The sequence below is a fragment of the Eptatretus burgeri genome, chromosome 4, assembly GCF_056783735.1.
Source record: "Eptatretus burgeri isolate ZD-2024b chromosome 4, Ebu_testis_v1, whole genome shotgun sequence".
Lineage (NCBI taxonomy): Eukaryota > Metazoa > Chordata > Myxini > Myxiniformes > Myxinidae > Eptatretus > Eptatretus burgeri.
In genome coordinates, this window is record NC_140964.1 from 57331092 (window position 1) to 57353281 (window position 22190).

Genomic DNA, 22190 nt, shown 5'->3' on the forward strand with positions numbered 1-22190 from the left:
TGTGACATTGCCCTGCCTATTGGTGGAATGGCTGTAAATCATTAGAAAATCCCTCACCTGAGCCTCTCAGCTCTTTCTGAATATTCGAGGCTCATGCACTCGTGCCAAAACTCACGTCTCCTCAGTGTTGCAAGGCCAGCTTCCTTTATAAAAGCACCCCTCAGACATTACAAAGAACAGAACATTAAAAAGGGTTTTAAGAGAGAAGCAGTTTTAGACACAAACATTGTGGAGGAAAGATGACAGCTTTCTATGTAAATATTGATGCTTAATCTTTTATCACAATTAAATTACCTCACTCTTCTGTTAATAGATGTACTAAGGGAATAACTATGTATAAGCTATGCAATGTTAACCCCAAAGAAGCTGATGTGGATTTTTTTCACCCACCCCTTTGTGATCGTTGAAGGATTCTTCCTGGTTTTATTGTGGAATCCTATTTGACTTCAGGCAGAGTTTAACGTTTGTCCGATTTGGTTATAAAATCCTGCATAAAACCCACTAACACTGATAACTGATGTCCACAGAAGTCCTTTCCTTGTGAAACAATTTATTTTCTAATTATCCACCACACACTTTTCACCCTCGTACAATTAACTTAAGAATCCCCATTTGTTGCCATATTATTTGGTTCTATTTCATTTATTCTTACTTTTCGTTAACAGTTAAACCAACCCAATTCAATTCACTTCTACATTACATCAGAGAGTTTTATTCTAACTTGGTACTTGGTCAGTCCCAAGGAGTACAAGCCACTGAGATGCCATACATCCTCACATGCTTGCACTAAAACAATTTTACATTTCAAAGCATTTTATACTTTCATGGGAGAGTGGTGAGGGCTATCAACCCAGACTGCATAGTGTCCTCTAGGTGAGAAGCCCACCACGTACATTTCAAGGCAATGGTTCGCTGTTATCAGCCCAGGTCACACCGCTCCAGAATAAGACATTTTATCAACATTTAGGGAAAAAGACTCTTGGCCAAAAAGGACAGCCAATTCGACTGGTAGCATAAAACTTAAATTTAAAACCCCATTTGTTACAATTTAGAATACATTAATATAAATTTTTCCTCCACAAAGCCATTTCCACAACAATATCTAAGTATCGTTAGCTTTACAGGAGTTTCAGGATAACCTAGAGGCATGTATTTGAGCCGCCTTTGAGCCGTATCGCCTGGGTTCTAATCTCGGCTGAGCTATAAACTCTCATCCCAGTGTCCCGTAGGCAGGGCGAGGCATCAATATGTGTGCCGTTGGTCGGATGGACGTTGAACTGGGTGTCCCATCTGCTGGCATTATTTTCTGGACATGAAAGACCCCACTGTGTCTTTTGCAAAAAGTAGGTGAGCCATCGCCGGCACCCTGGCCAAATTCCTGCCCTAACCTACAGAGGGCGTTGCATCAGCAGCACAGATGCTCCCTCAGCCAATGATGGTACTCACAGCCATGTGCTGCATACGGAAGGAGATATGAAGACTAATTGTGTCCTTGTAACCAGATGGATTTAATCTGGACCACTCTTCTTGGACATACACTTTATGAGGATGCTAATGCAGCAGCAGGTTTCAGATGATTCAGATTTATTGGAAATAGCTGATAACAGTCTGTGATATCCATGTTATTCTGTATACATCTGTGGTATCTGTTCACAAATACCTTGCATTCTGTTAGGTCAATCAATAGGTTGTGAAAGTTTCTTGTTCCTTGCATTGCAAATTGCACTGAATCTTGCATGTGGTTTATTGTGGTCTGAGAGGTGAACAAATGCTCCATGATTAGATTCTTTCATATTCTTTGATGCATTTGTTGGTCTTTTTAGACCTGAATCATTTTTGTTCCGCTATAAATTTGTAATAAATTTTTTTTCAATGCATGATCTTTCATCAAAGACCCCCAGAAAGGGGTAATACATGTTCCTGTGTGTGTGTGTTTTTTTTTGGGGGGGGGGGTTTGTTCAGGATGGGGGGAAAATTTATTTTTAAATTATACCCCTTTAATGCATTCGTGTCTTTTTAGACCCCGGCCGAGCTTTTTTGTCTGTTCCACTCTAGCTTTGTTATCAAAACGTTTTGTTGCAAAATTCTTCATACATGCTGTGAGTGAGGGGTGATGAATGTTGTTGGGTGTTTTTTTTTGTCATTCAGGATTGGTCGGGGGGGGGAGCAGAGGGGTGTTATTAAAAAAAATTTTTTTACCCCCATCACATTGCGCTTGTTTGTTTCACCATAACTTTCTAATATAAATGTTTATTTGCATGATCTTTCAGATATGCTTAGAATAAAGGGTAATACATATTCCTGTGTGTATGTTTTGTTTTGTTTTCTTTCTGGATAGGGGGGAATTTATCTATCTATAATTCCAGCAATGTGTGTGTGTGTGTGTGTGTGTGTGTGTGTGTGTGTGTGTGTGTGTGTGTGTGTGTGTGTGTGTGTGTGTGTGTGTGTGTCTGTTTGTCTGCGACCGCCGTTTCTCGACGACCGCCGGGTCGATCTGATTGAAACTTGCCAGGAATATTGCCGGGGTCCCGCGGATGTGCCTTTTCGAGGTTTGATGTCAATCGGACGAGCGGTTCCCAAGTTACGGCCATTTATCTGTCGACCAATGACAAGGCACGGTGCGATGACGTCACAATTAATGTTTATTTATTTTTTATTTATTATTATTTTTTTTTGCACAATTGACAGTCCGATCTGATTGAAACTTGCCAGGAATATTGCTGGGGACCCGCAGATGTGCCTTTTTGAGGTTTGATATTAATCGGACGAGCGGTTCCCAAGTTACGGCCATTTATTTGTCGACCAATATCTGTGAGAGAGGGGGACGGGATGGGTAAATACCTCTCATCTTCCAATGGGTAAATTCCAAAGTCAGCCATCACCGCCATTAGTCGTAAAACATGGAGCTAAAATAATAGGGGGTGAGAGGGGGCAAGAGAGAGGGGGGAGAGAGAATGGGCGAGACTAGGGGGGAGAGGGGGGGCAAGAGAGGGCTGCACATACTGGCACTCGCCTACGGGCACGCACCTACGGGCCCGCACTAGTTTTTAAAATTTTAATTATACATATATATTATATACATATATTATTCCTGTTCTTCGCCTTTCATTGCTTGCCTGTCATTTAGACATCGTGCAGAAGGTGTTCAGAGATTTTTCACTAATAACGGCATGAGAAATAAAATTAAAGTGTACATGAATTGTATGCCATTTCAAACATATAACACGGTATTTGTCAAAAAAAAAATACAGATAGCTGTGTGCTAGTGTGTTACTCAACCGAACAGAAAACAAAATAAGCTCAACAACCGAAGTCAAATTCAGAAAATGGTATTGCTCAAACAACTGCAAAACCTGCACACATCTCTAATTAGGCCAATGAACGAGTTTTCCTCATGTCTGATGTAGATTTTGGTGGCAACGCAGTTGATGAAGATGTCGATGGGGCTGAACTCTGTGATTTTGTACATTGGCTCACAGGAAGAGTGGGAGTCGATGTCGCTGGGGCTTGTTCTGCTACGGCTGTAGCATGAGTTACGTCAGACTCTTTATCCATGGAGGCAGCCTTGATTCTGTCCAACTCTAAACTGACCGTTTCAAACTTCTCATTAAAATCAAGGATGAAGTAGTTGTCCTTCCTGGTAATGATGAGGAAGGGGCACCAATACTGAGGTTGCAGAGAAGCCCTGACAGTGTCGTCACATACAAAAACATGGATACAAGCCAAAAAATCTTGGGAAGATGTGTGGAACTCCATTGAGCTCTGGTGGGGACGTGACGCAACTCACTCCATGTCCTTTGCAGTCTCTCCAAATAATTGCTCGGGTCCAAACTGGTGTGAATGTTCGTCGGAGCAACAAATTTCCCAGGAAGGCGAAGTGTTGATCCAAAAACTAGCTTGGCTACGCTGCAACCCACATCAGCTCTCACCGTGGCACGAATGCCCAGAAGCACGACCGGTAGGTTTTCCATCCGGTAATAGGGATCTGCCTCTGCCCTGGACCAGTTTCTCACATTGTTGTTCATGTCACACCAGACTAAATGTCGAATCACAAGGTGCTGCGTTGCTCTGATACCAGGATGAGATAGATTGTGCAGAGCATCAAGCACAGCCCATCTGAACTCAGCAGGAACATATGGATGAGAAGTGCCAGTGGATAGTTCGCAAACATTATTACCTTCAGAGAGAGGGAGAGGTACCTCACTGAAGTTGAGTGATGTGGAACTGGCTCTGAGATGCTGAAGTTCCTCGTTCCTCCTGCTGTTAGTTCCTCCTGCCTTGGCAAGCCAGTTGAAATCGATGGAGGTGGTTGTGTTGAGGGTGTTGATGTTGAGCCATGAGAGAGCATCAGCTACAGCATTCTCCTCACCACTCACATGACGTATATCGGAGGTAAATTGAGAAATGCAGTCAAGGTGTCGGACCTCTCTTGGTGAATAGTGATCAGGCTTTCCCTGAAAATCATGCAGTAACGACTCGTGGTCAGTGTAACCACAGAACCGTCTACCCTCAAGCACGTGACGAAAATTGCGGATTGTGAGATAAACTGCCGGGTCGATTGATTCAAAATGGTGTTTGTGAAGTCCAGACATGATGGGCCAAACTGCCTCCTCCTGTATCCAAGTTCCTTTTGTTTTCTTGATCTTTTCTTGTTCACTATGTTTTAAACCTTGCATAAATGATACAAAACATTTCCTGTCGTGCTCATGTACTTTAGCAGAAAATGTTTCATTTTATTACATGACTAGCAGGGGTGCCTGGCGTTGCCTCACAACGCCGGGCCCCTCCTCACTCCCCTTCATCCCTTCCTCCCATCCCTTCCCCTCCAGAATCCCACCTCTCCTTCTGCCTCCTCCCACCCCATCCCCCTTCCCTCCGAACCCCTATTCCCTTTCCACTCCCTCCCCTGATAGTGGAGGTCGGCTTTTGGGCTTCCCACTCCCTGGGGACGTGTACAATGAAAAAATGCAAGTTATCTCCACAGTTGACTTGTAATACCCTCTGCCACCACCACCGGGTGTAGCTACTCGATACACATTTACATAGAGAATTTTCGTCGAACTTCCCTCCCGAACCTCCCGTGACGACAGATGAAACCAAGCCACCCATGTTCACCATGAGGTCGAACTTGGTGCTTGTGCCAAGTTTGGTGGTAATTTGCCCAGTAGTTTTGGCGTGATTGGTGTTACACACAGACAGACAGACAGAAAATGACATTTATTGATTAGATAACGGAAGCGATTGCGAGTGGATCTGATGGAGATGTTTAAGATAATGAAGGGTGTGGACAAGATGGGTGCAGAAGAGTTTTTCAGCAGAATGGGCACTGTTAGGACCAGGGGCTACAGCCTGAAAGTAAAGGTGAGAGGTGGGAGAGTATTAAGGGAGGGGTCTTTCAGTCGGAGAGTCGTAATGCCTGGACTCCCCGGACATGTAGTGGTACTCAGGGACACCGGAGTGGGTGGGGGCAGAAAGTGCCTTATCACACGAACCCACAAAAGGTCTGCCAACATTGCTGAACTATCTGAGAGTGTAAGACAATCATATCCTTTGACTGCCAATAATTTTGTCCTCACTATTTCAGAGCCTTTTCAGACAGACCTCGAAACTTCCTGAAAAGGATTCCTCGATTCCAATTTGTCTTGTATTTCATCATTTTTCACTGCGATGAAACGCCGCACGTATCCTTGCAGCGAATGACACTACACGACAAGCCTACAGCTGCGATAGAGTTACATAGGATAGCGACAGTGCTTTGTAGAGCTCAACCACTCATTGATGTGATTGATAATTCTCAGTTTCGTGATATATTAAAAAACTGTAATCTTACCCCACATGGGCGCGATCACTTTTTGGGACCTTTTGGTGTGTAACGTCGACTGGAGCACTTTCCGTTTTGATCACAAGTCATGATCTATGTTTAATTAGTATGCCACATTGTCGTTTGAATTGGGGCCTCAATTTCTTCTTCAATTGCAATTTGCTGTGTGTCTTCAGACATTTATCTTCCACCCTAAATCAATGTTTATATGTGGAAGGATATGTTATTATTATTATTATTATTATTATTATTATTATTATTATTATTATTATTATATATTTTTTTGTTCCATGAAATCAGTTGTGTCCCCCTTGCCATTCTGCTGCTCCAACGTCCCTGGTGGCAGTAGAGGGGATAGATTGGTTTAAATTAGCATTAGATTGGTACCAAGAAGCATTGAAGATGTAGGGGTATGAGGATATTGGCAGGACTTATTGCTAGTTTGTGAGTATTATTGGCCAAAGCTCCGTGTCTGTATTATTGGCCAGAGTTCCGTGTCTGTATTATTTGCCAAAGTTCTGTGTCTGTATTATTGGCCAAAGTTTCATGTCTGCATTATTGGCAAGAGCTCCATGTCTGTATTATTTGCCAAAGTTCCGTGTCTGTATTATTGGCCAAAGTTTCATGTCTTCATTATTGATTGGCAAGAGCTCCATGTCTGTATTATTGGCCCAAGTTCCGTGTCTGTATTATTGGCCCAAGTTCCGTGTCCGTATTATTGGCCCAAGTTCCGTGTCTGTATTATTGGCCAAAGCTCCGTGTTGTATTATTGGCTAAAGTTCTGTGTTGTATTATTGACTAAGGTTCCATGTCTGTATTATTAGCCAAAGTTTCATGTCTGCATTATTGGCAAGAGTTCCGTGTCTGTATTATTGGGCAGAGTTCTGTGTCTGTATTATTGGCCCAAGTTCCGTGTCTGTATCATTGGCTAAAGTTCCGTGTCTGTATTATTGGCCAAAGTTCTGTGTCTGTATTATTGGCCAAAGTTCCATGTCTATTATTGGCCAAATTCCGTGTCTGTATTATTTGCCAAAGTTCCATGTCTGTATTATTTGTCAAAGTTCCGTGCCTATTATTTGCCAAAGTTCAGTGTCTATTATTTGCCAAAGTTCCGTTTCTGTATTATTGGCCAAAGTTCCATGTCTGTATTATTAGCCAAAGCTCCGTGTCTATATTATTAGCCAAAGTTCCATGTCTGTCTTATTGGCCCAAGTTCCGTGTCTGTATTATTGGCCAAAGTTCTGTGTCTATTATTGGCCAGAGTTCCGTGTCTGTATTATTGGCCAAAGTTCTGTGTCTATTATTGGCCAACGTTCTATGTCTGTATTATTGGCCAAAGTTCTATGTCTGTATTATTGGCCAAAGTTTTGTGTCTATTATTGGCCAAAGTTCCATGCCTATTATTGGCTAAAGTTCTGTGTCTCTATTATTGCCTGAAGTTCTGTGTCTGTATTATTGGCCAAAGTTCCGTGTCTGTATTATTGCTCAAAGTTCCGTGTCTATTATTGGCCAAAGTTTCATGTCTGTTATTGGCCAAAGTTCCGTGTCTGTTATTGACTAAAGTTCAGTGTCTGTTATTGGCCAAAGTTCCGTGTCTGTTATGGGCCAAAGTTCCGTGTCTGTTATGGGCCAAAGTTCCATGTCTGTATTATTAGCCAAAGCTCCGTGTCTATATTATTAGCCAAAGTTCCATGTCTGTCTTATTGGCCCAAGTTCCGTGTCTGTATTATTGGCCAAAGTTCTGTGTCTATTATTGGCCAGAGTTCCGTGTCTGTATTATTGGCCAAAGTTCTGTGTCTATTATTGGCCAACGTTCTATGTCTGTATTATTGGCCAAAGTTCTATGTCTGTATTATTGGCCAATGTTTTGTGTCTATTATTGGCCAAAGTTCCATGCCTATTATTGGCTAAAGTTCTGTGTCTCTATTATTGCCTGAAGTTCTGTGTCTGTATTATTGGCCAAAGTTCCGTGTCTGTATTATTGCTCAAAGTTCCGTGTCTATTATTGGCCAAAGTTTCATGTCTGTTATTGGCCAAAGTTCCGTGTCTGTTATTGACTAAAGTTCAGTGTCTGTTATTGGCCAAAGTTCCGTGTCTGTTATAGGCCAAAGTTCCGTGTCTGTTCTTGGCCAAAGTTCCGTGCCTGTAATAATGGCCAAAGTTCTGTGTCTGTATTATTGGCCAAGGTTCTGTGTTGTATTATTGGGCATTTCTGCAATCAAGGACTTACTTTGCCGAAATCCCATCATGGAAGATCATGTTGTTCTGGGAATGGCCCTAAAACACATGTTCTGTAGTGCCGAGCTGATAATAATCCTAAACCGTCTAGGACATTGTGATAACTACTCATTTCTCCTTGAACTTGAGACAGCACTAGCAGTCGCAGTGGACAGTACTTAGATCTTACGAAATCTCAATACCATACGAAATCCATCCTGCCCCTTTGTGTTTCATTCAGACTTTGACAACTTTGACGCTTTTGTCAACAAACTGTGTGGCGCTGGGAGTGTCCATCGATCCCATGGGGTCATGCTGCAGGATGTCACACCAGTTCAAGGTGAAGATATCAGAGGAACACAGCCAGTGAAGGACAGCACATCGAGGACAGGGCAGAGATCATTGGAATTGAAAACCGAACCAGAACTCACAGATTGTTACATGGGAAAACGTAAATGTCCACAATATTGTTGTGGTTGACGAAATTCGCAAACCACCATTCAGGTCCCTTAGGTGAGATATCTCTGTAAGTATATGTGTAGTTAGCCCAAACCCGTTGTTTAGAGGGAATAAATGTTATTCATTCGGGCTGCGACCCTTTTAGATAGCCGTTTTTCTTTTACTATCTTTATTTTGGACCAGCCGCCATTACTACCACCACCACAACCACCACCAACCACGTCTCAACAGCCATCACACAACAACCACCAACCGCAACGCCGCTTCACAACAACAACGCCAACAGCCACGACCTTTACCGTCACATCTCGCTCTCGCAACCATCGCATCACCGCCATTCCCGCACCGCTTGTGGGCACCGATCCTGGACTCGTACAGGGCGCGCACCAAGCAGCGGGTGCAAAAACACCAGCCTTTCCGAGAAATCGGATCAAGAATGATTCACGTCCACTTCTGTTCCGTCCTATCAGCGAGCGTGGGGCGATTTGGCCCCGCCTCCAGGCGCGTCGGAGTATAATCGCTATATGCAGATTCGCGGATCAAGAATGATTCACGCCCACTTTTCCTCTGTCCAATGGGGAGCGTGGCTCCGCCCCCGAGCCATTCCTGATCCAAAAATCTGCATATGGTTTCTCCTGTCGCACTATAAAGCGCCAAGCGCGGAGCGAATCGAGGCAGTTGGAGGCAGTTGGACGGAGTTGAGCAGTTGGACGGAGTTGGGCAGTTGTTGAGAAGAGGAAGAGTTCGGCAGTTGGACGGAGTTGAGAAGAGGAGGCAGTTGGGAAGAGTTGAGAAGAGGAAAGAGTTGGAGAGTTGTGGCGGCGGCGAAAGCAGTCGAGAGAGTGTCTGTCGGGGTCCGGGGAGGCTGGAGAAGCCAAGAATCTTTGTGGAGGTCTGCGCTCGTGTCAGAGTCGGGGAGCTGCGGAGAGGGGAGGCCGGTAACGCGACCGAGGTCGCAGTGGAGTCGCTCGTCGCGGGACCCAAGCCAGCTAAATATCCTCTTTCCCCCGAGCATCAACAACCCCCCCCTGTTTCCCCCTGCGCTGAGATAGTGTGAGAAGGGGGCCCCGTTCCCACCCCATTCCAGACAGTGCCAGCGAGGCCCGCGGAGTCGGGGCGCCGCCGCCATTTTGCGGCTCATCACCAGATGGGTAGGCTCGACGCGGTCTCGGCCCCAGGCCCGTCTGCCCCCTCATCGTTGAGGGTGGCCCCTTCCTTTTTCTTTTGCTTTGAGTATATGTGTTGTCGGCGCCGTCTGTGAAGTAAAACTGTATAAGTGTTGCCGTGTGCTCGGTAGTCGGTAGTAGATCTGCATTGTGTCTCTTCTGTTGCATTTGCTTTTTGTGCAGAATTGTCGTGTTACTTTTACATTTGCTTTTGGTGCATAATTGTTGTGATTGTATATGTGTGCTTTCCGTTTGCCGCGGAATAAATGTGCTTTATGTTGAACTGTTTTTCCCGTTTCGCTTCGTCTTTTCCTTTATTGAATCTCCATCTTACTTCACGTAAAGGGTTGGTCGTGGGCTAAAACGCCCGATAATTAATTGGAACCGTCGAGGTTGACGATAACACCGCTCGGTTATCCCGATAGTACGGAACGGGTCGCTTAAAGTGGCCCGTGTCCGAAGTCGACCTGCGGCGAGGTGCGATCGCCCGGTCTACCCTCCATGTGGGTACTTAGGTAGGTCGAATTTGGCGAGCAACCCTATCCCACGCGGGGGCCGATTGGCACGATCGTGGTGAGGCCGAAAGGCCCACCCGTGACTAGTTCCTGGCGTTAGTCCGAGAGGGTCACGACGGGATTGTCCGTGTCCGGTGGGCGATGTGCCGTGATTCGAGTTACGTGGCCGCTCGCATGCCGGCGGGCGCGAATCCGCAACAATATGAAATTGTCACCAAGCTGATGGACGGGGGCGATGAAGCGCGCGGGATGCTTGCCTGAGTTGTCTAACCTTGGTTCAAATCCCAACCCAGCTATAAACTGTCATCCTGGTGCTTCACAGGCAGCGTAATTCATCAAAGTGTGTGTTATTCCTCGGATGGACGTTAAACTGGGTGTCCTGTCTTGGGGATGTTTAACAAAGGTCCCGTGGTGTCCTTCAGGACGTATGGACGATATATTGCCGGCATCCTGATGAGGTGCCAAATTCCTGTTGAAACTTACATGGGGCTGTTGGCGGAGTGGAGTGAGCCTGCAATTTTTGACTTAATGGAGCCAAGTCGACAGAAAATGGAAGTGGGTGTGAAGAGGGGGAGCCAGAGATGGAAGTGGGGGTGAAGAGGTGGAGCGAGAGATGGAAGTGGGGGTGACGTGGTGGAGGTGGTGCCAGTGATGGAAGTGGGGGTGAAGAGGGGGAGCCAGAGATGGGAGTGGGGCTGAAGAGGTGGAGCGAGAGATGGAAGTGGGGGTGAAGAGGTGGAGCGAGAGATGGAAGTGGGGGTGAAGAGGGGGAGCGAGAGATGGAAGTGGGCGTGAAGAGGTGGAGGCGGAGATGGAAGTGGGCGTGAAGAGGTGGAGGGGGAGGTGGAAGTGGGCGTGAAGAGGTGGAGGCGGAGATGGAAGTGGGTGTGAAGAGGTGGAGCCAGAGATGGAAGTGGGCGTGAAGAGGTGGAGGCGGAGATGGAAGTGGGCGTGAAGAGGTGGAGGCGGAGCCAGAGACAATGTGAGGGGAGAGAGAGAGAGAGAGAGAGAGAGAGAGAGAGAGAGAGAGAGAGAGAGAGACACACACAAAACAGCATTGGATGGAGACTGGAGAGGAACAAAAAGGTTGAGCTGGATCAAAAAAGAGCAACCGATCAAAACAAAGATAAGTAGTTGTGGTATAATAATACAGTGCAGTATTATTATTGGAACTATTGTTATTGTCAGAGCGGACGATAAAGAGGAAGACCAGTTGCATTCAGAGCGTAACGAAGCGAACGGAAATCTCCGACATGCTCGCACTCTCAATGAAGTCTGGTTTGCTCGCACGACGCATCCTTTCACTCTTCCTTCTGTCTTCTTCGAGCTTGGTAGTCTTCACCACGAGACACAACTGGACGGTCAATGAGACGGACAAAAAGGAGTTTTTGGAGCAATTCGAGTTTGAACAGGTGAGGTTGGCGCGCCAAGAGTTATGACGTCACTCCAACGTCCACGTGCTGGGTTTTTTTGATTTTACGTCATTTCTGGAAAGATTTAACTATTATTACATTCGGCTTGTCGGTCCGTTCTTTCCAACACAACAATACGGTACAAACAGTATATTGTATCCTTCCGACAATTAGTTCACGTGACGGACGTGTGTGTGTGTGTGTGTGTGTGTGTGTGTGTGTGTGTGTGTGTGTGTTTGTATGTGTATATACATGTGTGTGTGTGTGTATGTACACGTGTGTGTGTGTGTGTGTGTGTTTGTATGTGTATACACACGTGTGTTTGTGTGTGTGTGTTTGTATGTGTATATACACGTGTGTGTGTGTGTTTGTATGTGTATGTACACGTGTGTGTGTGTGTGTGTTTGTATGTGTATATACACGTGTGTGTGTGTGTGAATATGTGTGTGTGTTTGTATGTGTATGTACACGTGTGTGTGTGTGTGTGTGTGTGTGTGTGTGTGTGTGTGTTTGTATGTGTATATACACGTGTGTGTGTGTGTGTGTTTGTATGTGTATGTACACGTGTGTGTGTGTGTGTGTGTGTTTGTATGTGTATATACACGTGTGTGTGTGTTTGTATGTGTATGTACACATGTGTGTGTGTGTGTTTGTATGTGTATGTACACGTGTGTGTGTGTGTGTATGTGTGTGTGTGTTTGTATGTGTATGTACACGTGTGTGTGTGTGTGTGTGTGTTTGTATGTGTATATACACGTGTGTGTGTGTGTGTTTGTATGTGTATATACACGTGTGTGTGTGTGTGTGTGTTTGTATGTGTATATACACGTGTGTGTGTTTGTATGTGTATGTACACGTGTGTGTATGTATGTGTATGTACACGTGTGAGTGTATGTATGTGTATGTATGTGTGTATGTGTGTACACGTGTGTGTGTGTATGTGGGTGTGTGTGTGGGTGTGTGTGTGTGTGTGTATGTACACGTGTGTGTGTGTGTATGTATGTATGTGTATGTACACGTGTGTGTGTATGTATGTATGTGTATGTACACGTGTGTGTGTGTATGTATGTATGTGTATGTACACGTGTGTGTGTGTGTACGTATGTATGTGTATGTACACGTGTGTGTGTGTGTGTGTGTATGTATGTATGTGTATGTACACGTGTGCGTATGTATGTGTATGTACACGTGTGTGTATGTATGTGTGTATGTGTGTACACGTGTGTGTGTGTGTGTATGTGTGTACACATGTGTGTATGTGTGTACACATGTGTGTGTGTGTGTGTGTACACGTGTGTGTACACGTGTGTATAGTGTGTGTGTGTGTGTGTGTGTGTGTGTGTGTGTGTGTGTGTGTGTGTGTGTGTGTGTGTGTGTGTGTGTGTGTGTGTGTGTGTGTGTGATTCCTGCATTTATGGGTTGATTACATCTGGACTTGCTGCGTTGGAGCAGCATGACCCCAATTAATGTATAGGGGTGTTTTTATCTTTACTGGTGGTCGTGAGGGGCTGGGGGAGAAGGAGGAGGAGGGAGGGTGGGAGAGGAGGGGAGGGAGGAGGAGAGGGGAGGGAGGGTGGAGGAGAGGGGAGGGAGGGTGGAGGGGGAGGGAGGGAGGTTGGAAGAGCGGGGAGGGTGGTGGAGGAGGGAGGGTGGAGGAGGGGGAGGGAGGGTGGAGGATGGAGGGGAGGGAGGATGGAGGGGGAGGGTGGGTGGAGGAGGGAGGAGGGAGTGGAGGAGGGAGGGAAGGAGGGAGGAGGGAAGGAGGAGGGAGAGAGGGGAAGGAGGAGGAGGGAGGGGAAGGAGGAGGGAGGGAGGGGAAGGAGGAGAGAGGGAGGGAGAAGGGAGGGAGAAGTGAGGGAGGGTGGAGGAGGGAGGAGGGAGAAGGAGGAGGGAAGGAGGAGGGAGGAGAAGGAGGGAGGGAGAAAGGAGGGAGGGTGGAGGAGGGAGGGAGGGAGAAGTGAGGGAGGGAGGGTGGAGGAGGGAGAAGGGAGGGAGGGTGGAGGAGGGAGGGAAGGAGGAAGGAGGGTGGGGGAGGGAGGGAGGGGAGGGAGGGGAGGGAGGGTAGGGAGGGGAGGGAGGGAGGGAGGAGGAAGGGAGGGAGGGAGTAGGCCAGAAATTCTCGATGTAAATGTGTATCAGCCTGCAGATGGGGAGGGTATGAAAAGTTTCCACCATTTACAGGTCAGTATTCTTGTCCCCACGTTTTGCAATGAAGGTGTTTTGAATTGTAAGCAGTATATATGTTTTTGCTTCACGCACGTAACCCGGTTTATTTTATTTTTTGCCTATACAGAGCTGTCAGTTGCCTATACACCGTCCAAATACAGGATTGCGTCTGAAGAACGTGTTGTATGCTTGGAACAAGAATGCCCGAAAGGGCGGGTCCACTGCTTGTGGGAAATAATGTGTCTGTTGATTCATAGTTCACATTTCTAATTAGGGGAGGGTTAATTAGGAAGGTTCCTCGTGCCACCTTCCTCGTCCCGTTTGCTATAGAGCGATCAAAACCGCCACCCTTGGATTATAAACATAGACCACCTCCATCGTTTCGGCTCATCTTACGTTGGCGGGACTGTTCTTGTCCCGTGAACGTCACAGTTATATGGCCAGGATGTTGGTACACAGTGGCCTATTCCTTTTGAGAGGTACCACATGGGACCTTTAATGTCCATAAGTGCATGCTATATGATAGGACATCAAGCTTAACATCCATGCAACGGACAGCACACTTTGTGGTGCAATGCTCTTCCAGCCATTCTAGTTGGGAATCAAAACCAGACTGACCATTCCTGGTTGGGAATCAAAACCAGACTGACCATTCCTGGTTGGGAATCAAAACCAGACTGGCCATTCCTGGTTGGGAATCAAAACCAGACTGGCCATTTAGGGTTTGGATTCAAAACCAGAATAGAAAGCTGAAAGGCGAGTGTGGTCTCTCTGAGCTATCCTGCCAGCCCTCAGACGTTAGCAAAGGGTAGGGAAAGACTTTAAGGAAACTGAAGTTTTTTATTTCACTTTTGTTTTGTGATGAAGGTTTAACGATTCTCAAAAAGAGCACGCAATCCATGTAGTTCCTTCTTAAATGTTGCCACCATAATACACTCTCTTACTGGAGGATTGTGCGAATGAGAAAAGAGGAAGGTCACGATATATCAAGCAAATATATAAATGTCCTCAAAAAACCTCTTGTAAATTACTTCGATTTGCCTGACTGTTTGTTACATGCCAGGAGTTTTTATTGGACAAAAAGCAGGAATGTCAATAACCATAAAATAACATTCGGTTTAGCTGACCTCCTCCACCCCACACTCCACATCTGCTCTGTCTGTTTCTTGATGACTGAGAACAAAACATGCCAGTGGAAATTGCACAATTACCACAAGAACTAGAAAGGCACTCAGTGGAGCGCTATACCTCTGCCACGTCATGCCTGATCCACGAGAACATATCGGGCCCAATACATTTTTGAAATATCATGCTATACTGTTCTATATCGTTTTTGGCCATATCTCTCAATGGTGAAGAAGCACTTTAAAAATTAAATAATCCTCATATCTGGATCCGGATTCGGATCTTCACCAAAATCGAACCAATTCGTCCGTGCAACATACCCGACCTGTCCACCAAGTTTTGTCCGAATCCGTTCACAACTTTTTGAGATATCGTGCTAAATATAATTTTTGGCCCGATCTCTCAATGGTGAAGAATCACTGAAAAAATTCCAGTCGTCGGATCCGGATCCAGATGTTCACCAAAATCTCATCAGTTCGTCCTTATCACACCTGTTCACAAAATTTCATCCAGATCCGTCCGCAACTTTTTGAGATATCCTGTACACAAACAGACAAAAAGGGGGTGAAAACATCACCTCCTTCACCTTCGGTGGCAGAGGTAATGGAAAATATCCCAGAAAAAAAATTAATTCTGGCTGCCAGATGTTATATCCAATCAGGTTGGAATTTTAATCATATTGTTGCGAATTCGCGCCCGCCGGCGTGCGAACGGCCACGTAACTCGAATCGCGGCACGTCGCTCACCGGACGGACAATTCAGTCGTGACTCTCTCGGAACAACGCCGGGAGCTAGTCACGGGTGGGGGTTTAACCTCACCACGATCGTGCCAATTGCCCACCCGCGCAGGATAGGGTTGCTCACCAAATTCGATCTACCTAAGTACCTGTGCGAATGGTCGACCGGGCGATCGTACCACGCCACAGGCCGACTCCGGACACGAACCGCTTAAGCGGTCCGTTCGGTGCTACGGTGATAACTGAGTGGTGTTATCGTCGGCCTTGACGGTTCCGATTAATTACCGGGATGTTGAACCCACTACGAACCCCTTACATGATGCAAGGTGGACATTCAAATGGAGAAAAGACGAAGCGAAACGGGCACAGTTCAACAAGCAAGCATTTTATTACGTGACACACGGAAAGCACGTATATACAGCCATACACAAAAAGCAAAGGCAAGAAGAAAACAGTTGACAGGTCCAAGAAAACAGGTCCGCGAGACCGGGGAGGTCTTACCCGCGTCCTCGTGACGCATTGGCGGGCAGGCCGCAAAGTGTCCGCGCCGCTGTGCCCCGACTCCGGGCTCCTGGCGTGCTTGTTGGCACCACGTTTGGGGTGGGGGAGGAACAGGGCCCCCTTTTGCACTATCTCAGCGTGGGGGAAGGGGAAATTGTTGATGCCCTGGGGGCGGGGAGTGGCTGGCTGAATTGGGTCCCGCGACGAGACGAGCGATCCCCCACACCGCAGCCTCATCGCCGACTGCCGTCCTCCTGGCCTCGGACCCGAGCTCTCCTGCCCCGACCAGCCGCCCGCAGCTCCACCACGCGCACTCGACTCAACTCCACCAATGCGGTGCTCCTTGTCTCCAAAAGCAACTCCTCGACGACACACTCTCCTTCCAGTTCCACACCCTCCTTCCAGTTCCACACTCTCCTTCCAGTTCTACACCCTCCTTCCAGTTCCACACTCTCCTCTCAGTTCCACACTCTCCTCTCAGTTCCACACTCTCCTCTCAGTTCCACACTCTCCTCTCAGTTCCACACTCTCCTCTCAGTTCCACACTCTCCTCTCAGTTCCACACTCTCCTCTCAGTTCCACACTCTCCTCTTTTCCCGCTCAACTCAAACGTCGCAGCCCGGATGAATCACATAAATTCCCTCTATACAACGGGTTTGGGCTAACTACACATGTACCTATAGCCTGGTGTTGGCTTAGTGGTTAGGGTGGTGGCTTGGGATCCCAGGGTCCTGAGTTCAAGCCCCGTTGGCTGCTGAATTAACACCAGGGGGTTGACTCAGCCTGTCATCCATCTGAGGTCGGCGAAGTGAGTACCAGTGTACTGGTCCCGGTGTATGCCCCGGTTAGAATAGGTGTACCATATCCCTGTGTGTCGTAAGAGGCGACCAGGGTTGGCGTCAGGAAGGGCATCCGGCCATAAAACATTGCCTCAAGAAAAAGCCTAACCCCTGCACAGCAGGGAAAAATGGCTGTAAAAACGGTCACACATGTACCTATGCAGATATCTCACCTGAGGACTCTTTATGGTGTAATGCAAATTTCCACAGCCATAACAATATATTCCCCACCACACCAAGATCACAATTGTAAAGTTTCATGTCAAGAAACTTGAAGCGGTTCAAGAGAAATTTTTTTCAACATTTTCTCTCAATCCAATATTGCTGCCAGACCATGTGACCTATCATTTATTTGTGAATACCCTGGTATCCCCAAGGCTTGGAGAACATTTGTGTGAAATTTCCCCTCGATCTGTCCAGCAGTTCTGGAGAAGATTTTTTGAATATGTTTTTTTTTGTATACCTTGTCGATGCTCGTGTGAGAGCTAACACACAACGCACAGCAAGGGGGCATGAGACAAGAGTGGCGGGAGTGGGAAGGACAAAACATTGGGGAACAGAGACATCAGGAGATCTGTGGAAGGGAGAGGGATGGGGCAGGGAACACGGGGTATACAAGAAGGATATTACAGGGACTTTTAGGAAAGAAAGCAAGGTCAGAGTCGGGGAGCTGCGGAGAGGGAGGCCGGTAACGCGACCGAGGTCGCAGTGGAGTCGCTCGTCGCGGGACCCAAGCCAGCTAGATATCCTCTTTCCCCCGAGCATCAACAACCCCCCTGTTTCCCCTGCGCTGAGATAGTGTGAGAAGGGGGCCCCGTTCCCACCCCATTCCAGACAGTGCCAGCGAGGCCCGCGGAGTCGGGCGCCGCCGCCATTTTGCGGCTCATCACCAGATGGGTAGGCTCGACGCGGTCTCGGCCCCAGGCCCGTCTGCCCCCTCATCGTTGAGGGTGGCCCCTTCCTTTTTCTTTTGCTTTGAGTATATGTGTTGTCGGCGCCGTCTGTGAAGTAAAACTGTATAAGTGTTGCCGTGTGCTCGGTAGTCGGTAGTAGATCTGCATTGTGTCTCTTCTGTTGCATTTGCTTTTTGTGCAGAATTGTCGTGTTACTTTTACATTTGCTTTTGGTGCATAATTGTTGTGATTGTATATGTGTGCTTTCCGTTTGCCGCGGAATAAATGTGCTTTATGTTGAACTGTTTTTCCCGTTTCGCTTCGTCTTTTCCTTTATTGAATCTCCATCTTACTTCACGTAAAGGGTTGGTCGTGGGCTAAAACGCCCGATAATTAATTGGAACCGTCGAGGTTGACGATAACACCGCTCGGTTATCCCGATAGTACGGAACGGGTCGCTTAAAGTGGCCCGTGTCCGAAGTCGACCTGCGGCGAGGTGCGATCGCCCGGTCTACCCTCCATGTGGGTACTTAGGTAGGTCGAATTTGGCGAGCAACCCTATCCCACGCGGGGGCCGATTGGCACGATCGTGGTGAGGCCGAAAGGCCCACCCGTGACTAGTTCCTGGCGTTAGTCCGAGAGGGTCACGACGGGATTGTCCGTGTCCGGTGGGCGATGTGCCGTGATTCGAGTTACGTGGCCGCTCGCATGCCGGCGGGCGCGAATCCGCAACAATATGAAATTGTCACCAAGCTGATGGACGGGGGCGATGAAGCGCACGGGATGCTTGCCTGAGTTGTCTAACCTTGGTTCAAATCCCAACCCAGCTATAAACTGTCATCCTGGTGCTTCACAGGCAGCGTAATTCATCAAAGTGTGTGTTATTCCTCGGATGGACGTTAAACTGGGTGTCCTGTCTTGGGGATGTTTAACAAAGGTCCCGTGGTGTCCTTCAGGACGTATGGACGATATATTGCCGGCATCCTGATGAGGTGCCAAATTCCTGTTGAAACTTACATGGGGCTGTTGGCGGAGTGGAGTGAGCCTGCAATTTTTGACTTAATGGAGCCAAGTCGACAGAAAATGGAAGTGGGTGTGAAGAGGGGGAGCCAGAGATGGAAGTGGGGGTGAAGAGGTGGAGCGAGAGATGGAAGTGGGGGTGACGTGGTGGAGGTGGAGCCAGAGATGGAAGTGGGGGTGAAGAGGTGGAGCGAGAGATGGAAGTGGGGGTGACGTGGTGGAGCGAGAGATGGAAGTGGGGGTGACGTGGTGGAGGTGGAGCCAGAGATGGAAGTGGGGGTGAAGAGGTGGAGCGAGAGATGGAAGTGGGGGTGACGGGGTGGAGGGGGAGGCAGAGATGGAGGTGGGGGTGAAGAGGGGGAGCCAGAGATGGAAGTGGGGGTGAAGAGGTGGAGCGAGAGATGGAAGTTGGGGTGAAGAGGTGGAGCGAGAGATGGAAGTGGGGGTGAAGAGGGGGAGCGAGAGATGGAAGTGGGGGTGAAGAGGTGGAGGCGGAGATGGAAGTGGGCGTGAAGAGGTGGAGGCGGAGATGGAAGTGGGCGTGAAGAGGTGGAGGCGGAGATGGAAGTGGGCGTGAAGAGGTGGAGGCGGAGATGGAAGTGGGCGTGAAGAGGTGGAGGCGGAGATGGAAGTGGGTGTGAAGAGGTGGAGCCAGAGATGGAAGTGGGCGTGAAGAGGTGGAGGCGGAGATGGAAGTGGGCGTGAAGAGGTGGAGGCGGAGCCAGAGACAATGTGAGGAGAGAGAGAGAGAGAGAGAGAGAGAGAGAGAGAGAGAGAGAGAGAGAGACACACACAAAACAGCATTGGATGGAGACTGGAGAGGAACAAAAAGGTTGAGCTGGATCAAAAAAGAGCAACCGATCAAAACAAAGATAAGTAGTTGTGGTATAATAATACAGTGCAGTATTATTATTGGAACTATTGTTATTGTCAGAGCGGACGATAAAGAGGAAGACCAGTTGCATTCAGAGCGTAACGAAGCGAACGGAAATCTCCGACATGCTCGCACTCTCAATGAAGTCTGGTTTGCTCGCACGACGCATCCTTTCACTCTTCCTTCTGTCTTCTTCGAGCTTGGTAGTCTTCACCACGAGACACAACTGGACGGTCAATGAGATGGACAAAAAGGAGTTTTTGGAGCAATTCGAGTTTGAACAGGTGAGGATGGCGCGCCAAGAGTTATGACGTCACTCCAACGTCCACGTGCTGGGTTTTTTTGATTTTACGTCATTTCTGGAAAGATTTAACTATTATTACATTCGGCTTGTCGGTCCGTTCTTTCCAACACAACAATACGGTACAAACAGTATATTGTATCCTTCCGACAATTAGTTCACGTGACGGACGTGTGTGTGTGTGTGTGTGTGTGTGTGTGTGTTTGTATGTGTATATACATGTGTGTGTGTGTATGTACACGTGTGTGTGTGTGTGTGTGTGTGTGTTTGTATGTGTATATACACGTGTGTTTGTGTGTGTGTGTTTGTATGTGTATATACACGTGTGTGTGTGTGTGTTTGTATGTGTATGTACACGTGTGTGTGTGTGTGTTTGTATGTGTATGTACACGTGTGTGTGTGTGTGTGTGTGTGTGTGTGTGTGTGTGTGTTTGTATGTGTATGTACACGTGTGTGTGTGTGTGTGTGTGTGTGTGTGTGTTTGTATGTGTATATACACGTGTGTGTGTGTGTTTGTATGTGTATGTACACGTGTGTGTGTGTGTGTGTGTTTGTATGTGTATATACACGTGTGTGTGTGTTTGTATGTGTATGTACACGTGTGTGTGTGTGTGTTTGTATGTGTATGTACACGTGTGTGTGTGTGTGTGTGTGTGTGTGTGTGTTTGTATGTGTATGTACACGTGTGTGTGTGTGTGTGTGTGTTTGTATGTGTATATACACGTGTGTGTGTGTGTGTTTGTATGTGTATATACACGTGTGTGTGTGTTTGTATGTGTATATACACGTGTGTGTGTTTGTATGTGTATGTACACGTGTGTGTATGTATGTGTATGTACACGTGTGTGTGTATGTATGTGTATGTATGTGTGTATGTGTGTACACGTGTGTGTGTGTGTGTGTGTGTGTGTGTGTGTATGTACACGTGTGTGTGTGTGTATGTATGTATGTGTATGTACACGTGTGTGTGTATGTATGTATGTGTATGTACACGTGTGTGTGTATGTATGTATGTGTATGTACACGTGTGTGTGTGTGTATGTATGTATGTGTATGTACACGTGTGTGTGTGTGTGTGTGTATGTATGTATGTGTATGTATACGTGTGCGTATGTATGTGTATGTACACGTGTGTGTATGTATCTGTGTATGTGTGTACACGTGTGTGTGTGTGTATGTGTGTACACATGTGTGTATGTGTGTACACATGTGTGTGTGTGTGTGTACGTGTGTGTGTGTGTGTGTGTGTGTGTGTGTGTGTGTTTGTATGTGTATATACACGTGTGTGTGTGTTTGTATGTGTATGTACACGTGTGTGTGTGTGTGTTTGTATGTGTATGTACACGTGTGTGTGTGTGTGTGTGTGTGTTTGTATGTGTATGTACACGTGTGTGTGTTTGTGTGTATACGTGTTTGTGTGTGTATATACACGTGTGTGTGTGTGTGTTTGTATGTGTATATACACGTGTGTGTGTGTGTGTTTGTATGTGTATATACACGTGTGTGTGTTTGTATGTGTATGTACACGTGTGTGTATGTATGTGTATGTACAGGTGTGTGTGTATGTATGTGTATGTATGTGTGTATGTGTGTACACGTGTGTGTGTGTATGTGTGTGTGTGTGTGTGTGTGTGTGTATGTACACGTGTGTGTGTGTGTATGTATGGATGTGTGTGAACACGTGTGTGTATGTATGTATGTGTATGTACACGTGTGTGTGTGTATGTATGTATGTGTATGTACACGTGTGTGTGTGTGTATGTATGTATGTGTATGTACACGTGTGTGTGTGTGTGTGTGTGTATGTATGTATGTGTATGTACACGTGTGCGTATGTATGTGTATGTACACGTGTGTGTATGTATGTGTGTATGTGTGTACACGTGTGTGTGTGTGTATGTGTGTACACATGTGTGTATGTGTGTACACATGTGTGTATGTGTGTACACATGTGTGTGTGTGTGTGTGTACGTGTGTGTGTGTGTGTGTGTGTGTGTGTGTGTGTGTGTGTGTGTGTGTGTGTGTGTGTGTGTGTGTGTGTGTGTGTGTGTGTGTGATTCCTGCATTTATGGGTTGATTACATCTGGACTTGCTGCGTTGGAGCAGCATGACCCCAATTAATGTATAGGGGTGTTTTTATCTTT

General features: G+C 47.0%; 1 protein-coding gene across 1 annotated transcript in view; it reads left to right on the top strand.

The window, feature by feature from the left end:
* Positions 1-9954, top strand: part of LOC147028112 (SID1 transmembrane family member 1-like) — a 199856-nt gene extending 189902 nt beyond the window's left edge. Inside the window, exon 24 of the mRNA XM_085878156.1 lies at positions 8280-9954. Within this exon, the coding sequence (XP_085734282.1) occupies positions 8280-8408 (129 nt within the window). The 3' untranslated portion in view covers positions 8409-9954. The remainder of the gene's footprint in view (positions 1-8279) is intronic.
* The last annotated feature ends 12236 nt before the right edge of the window (positions 9955-22190 follow it).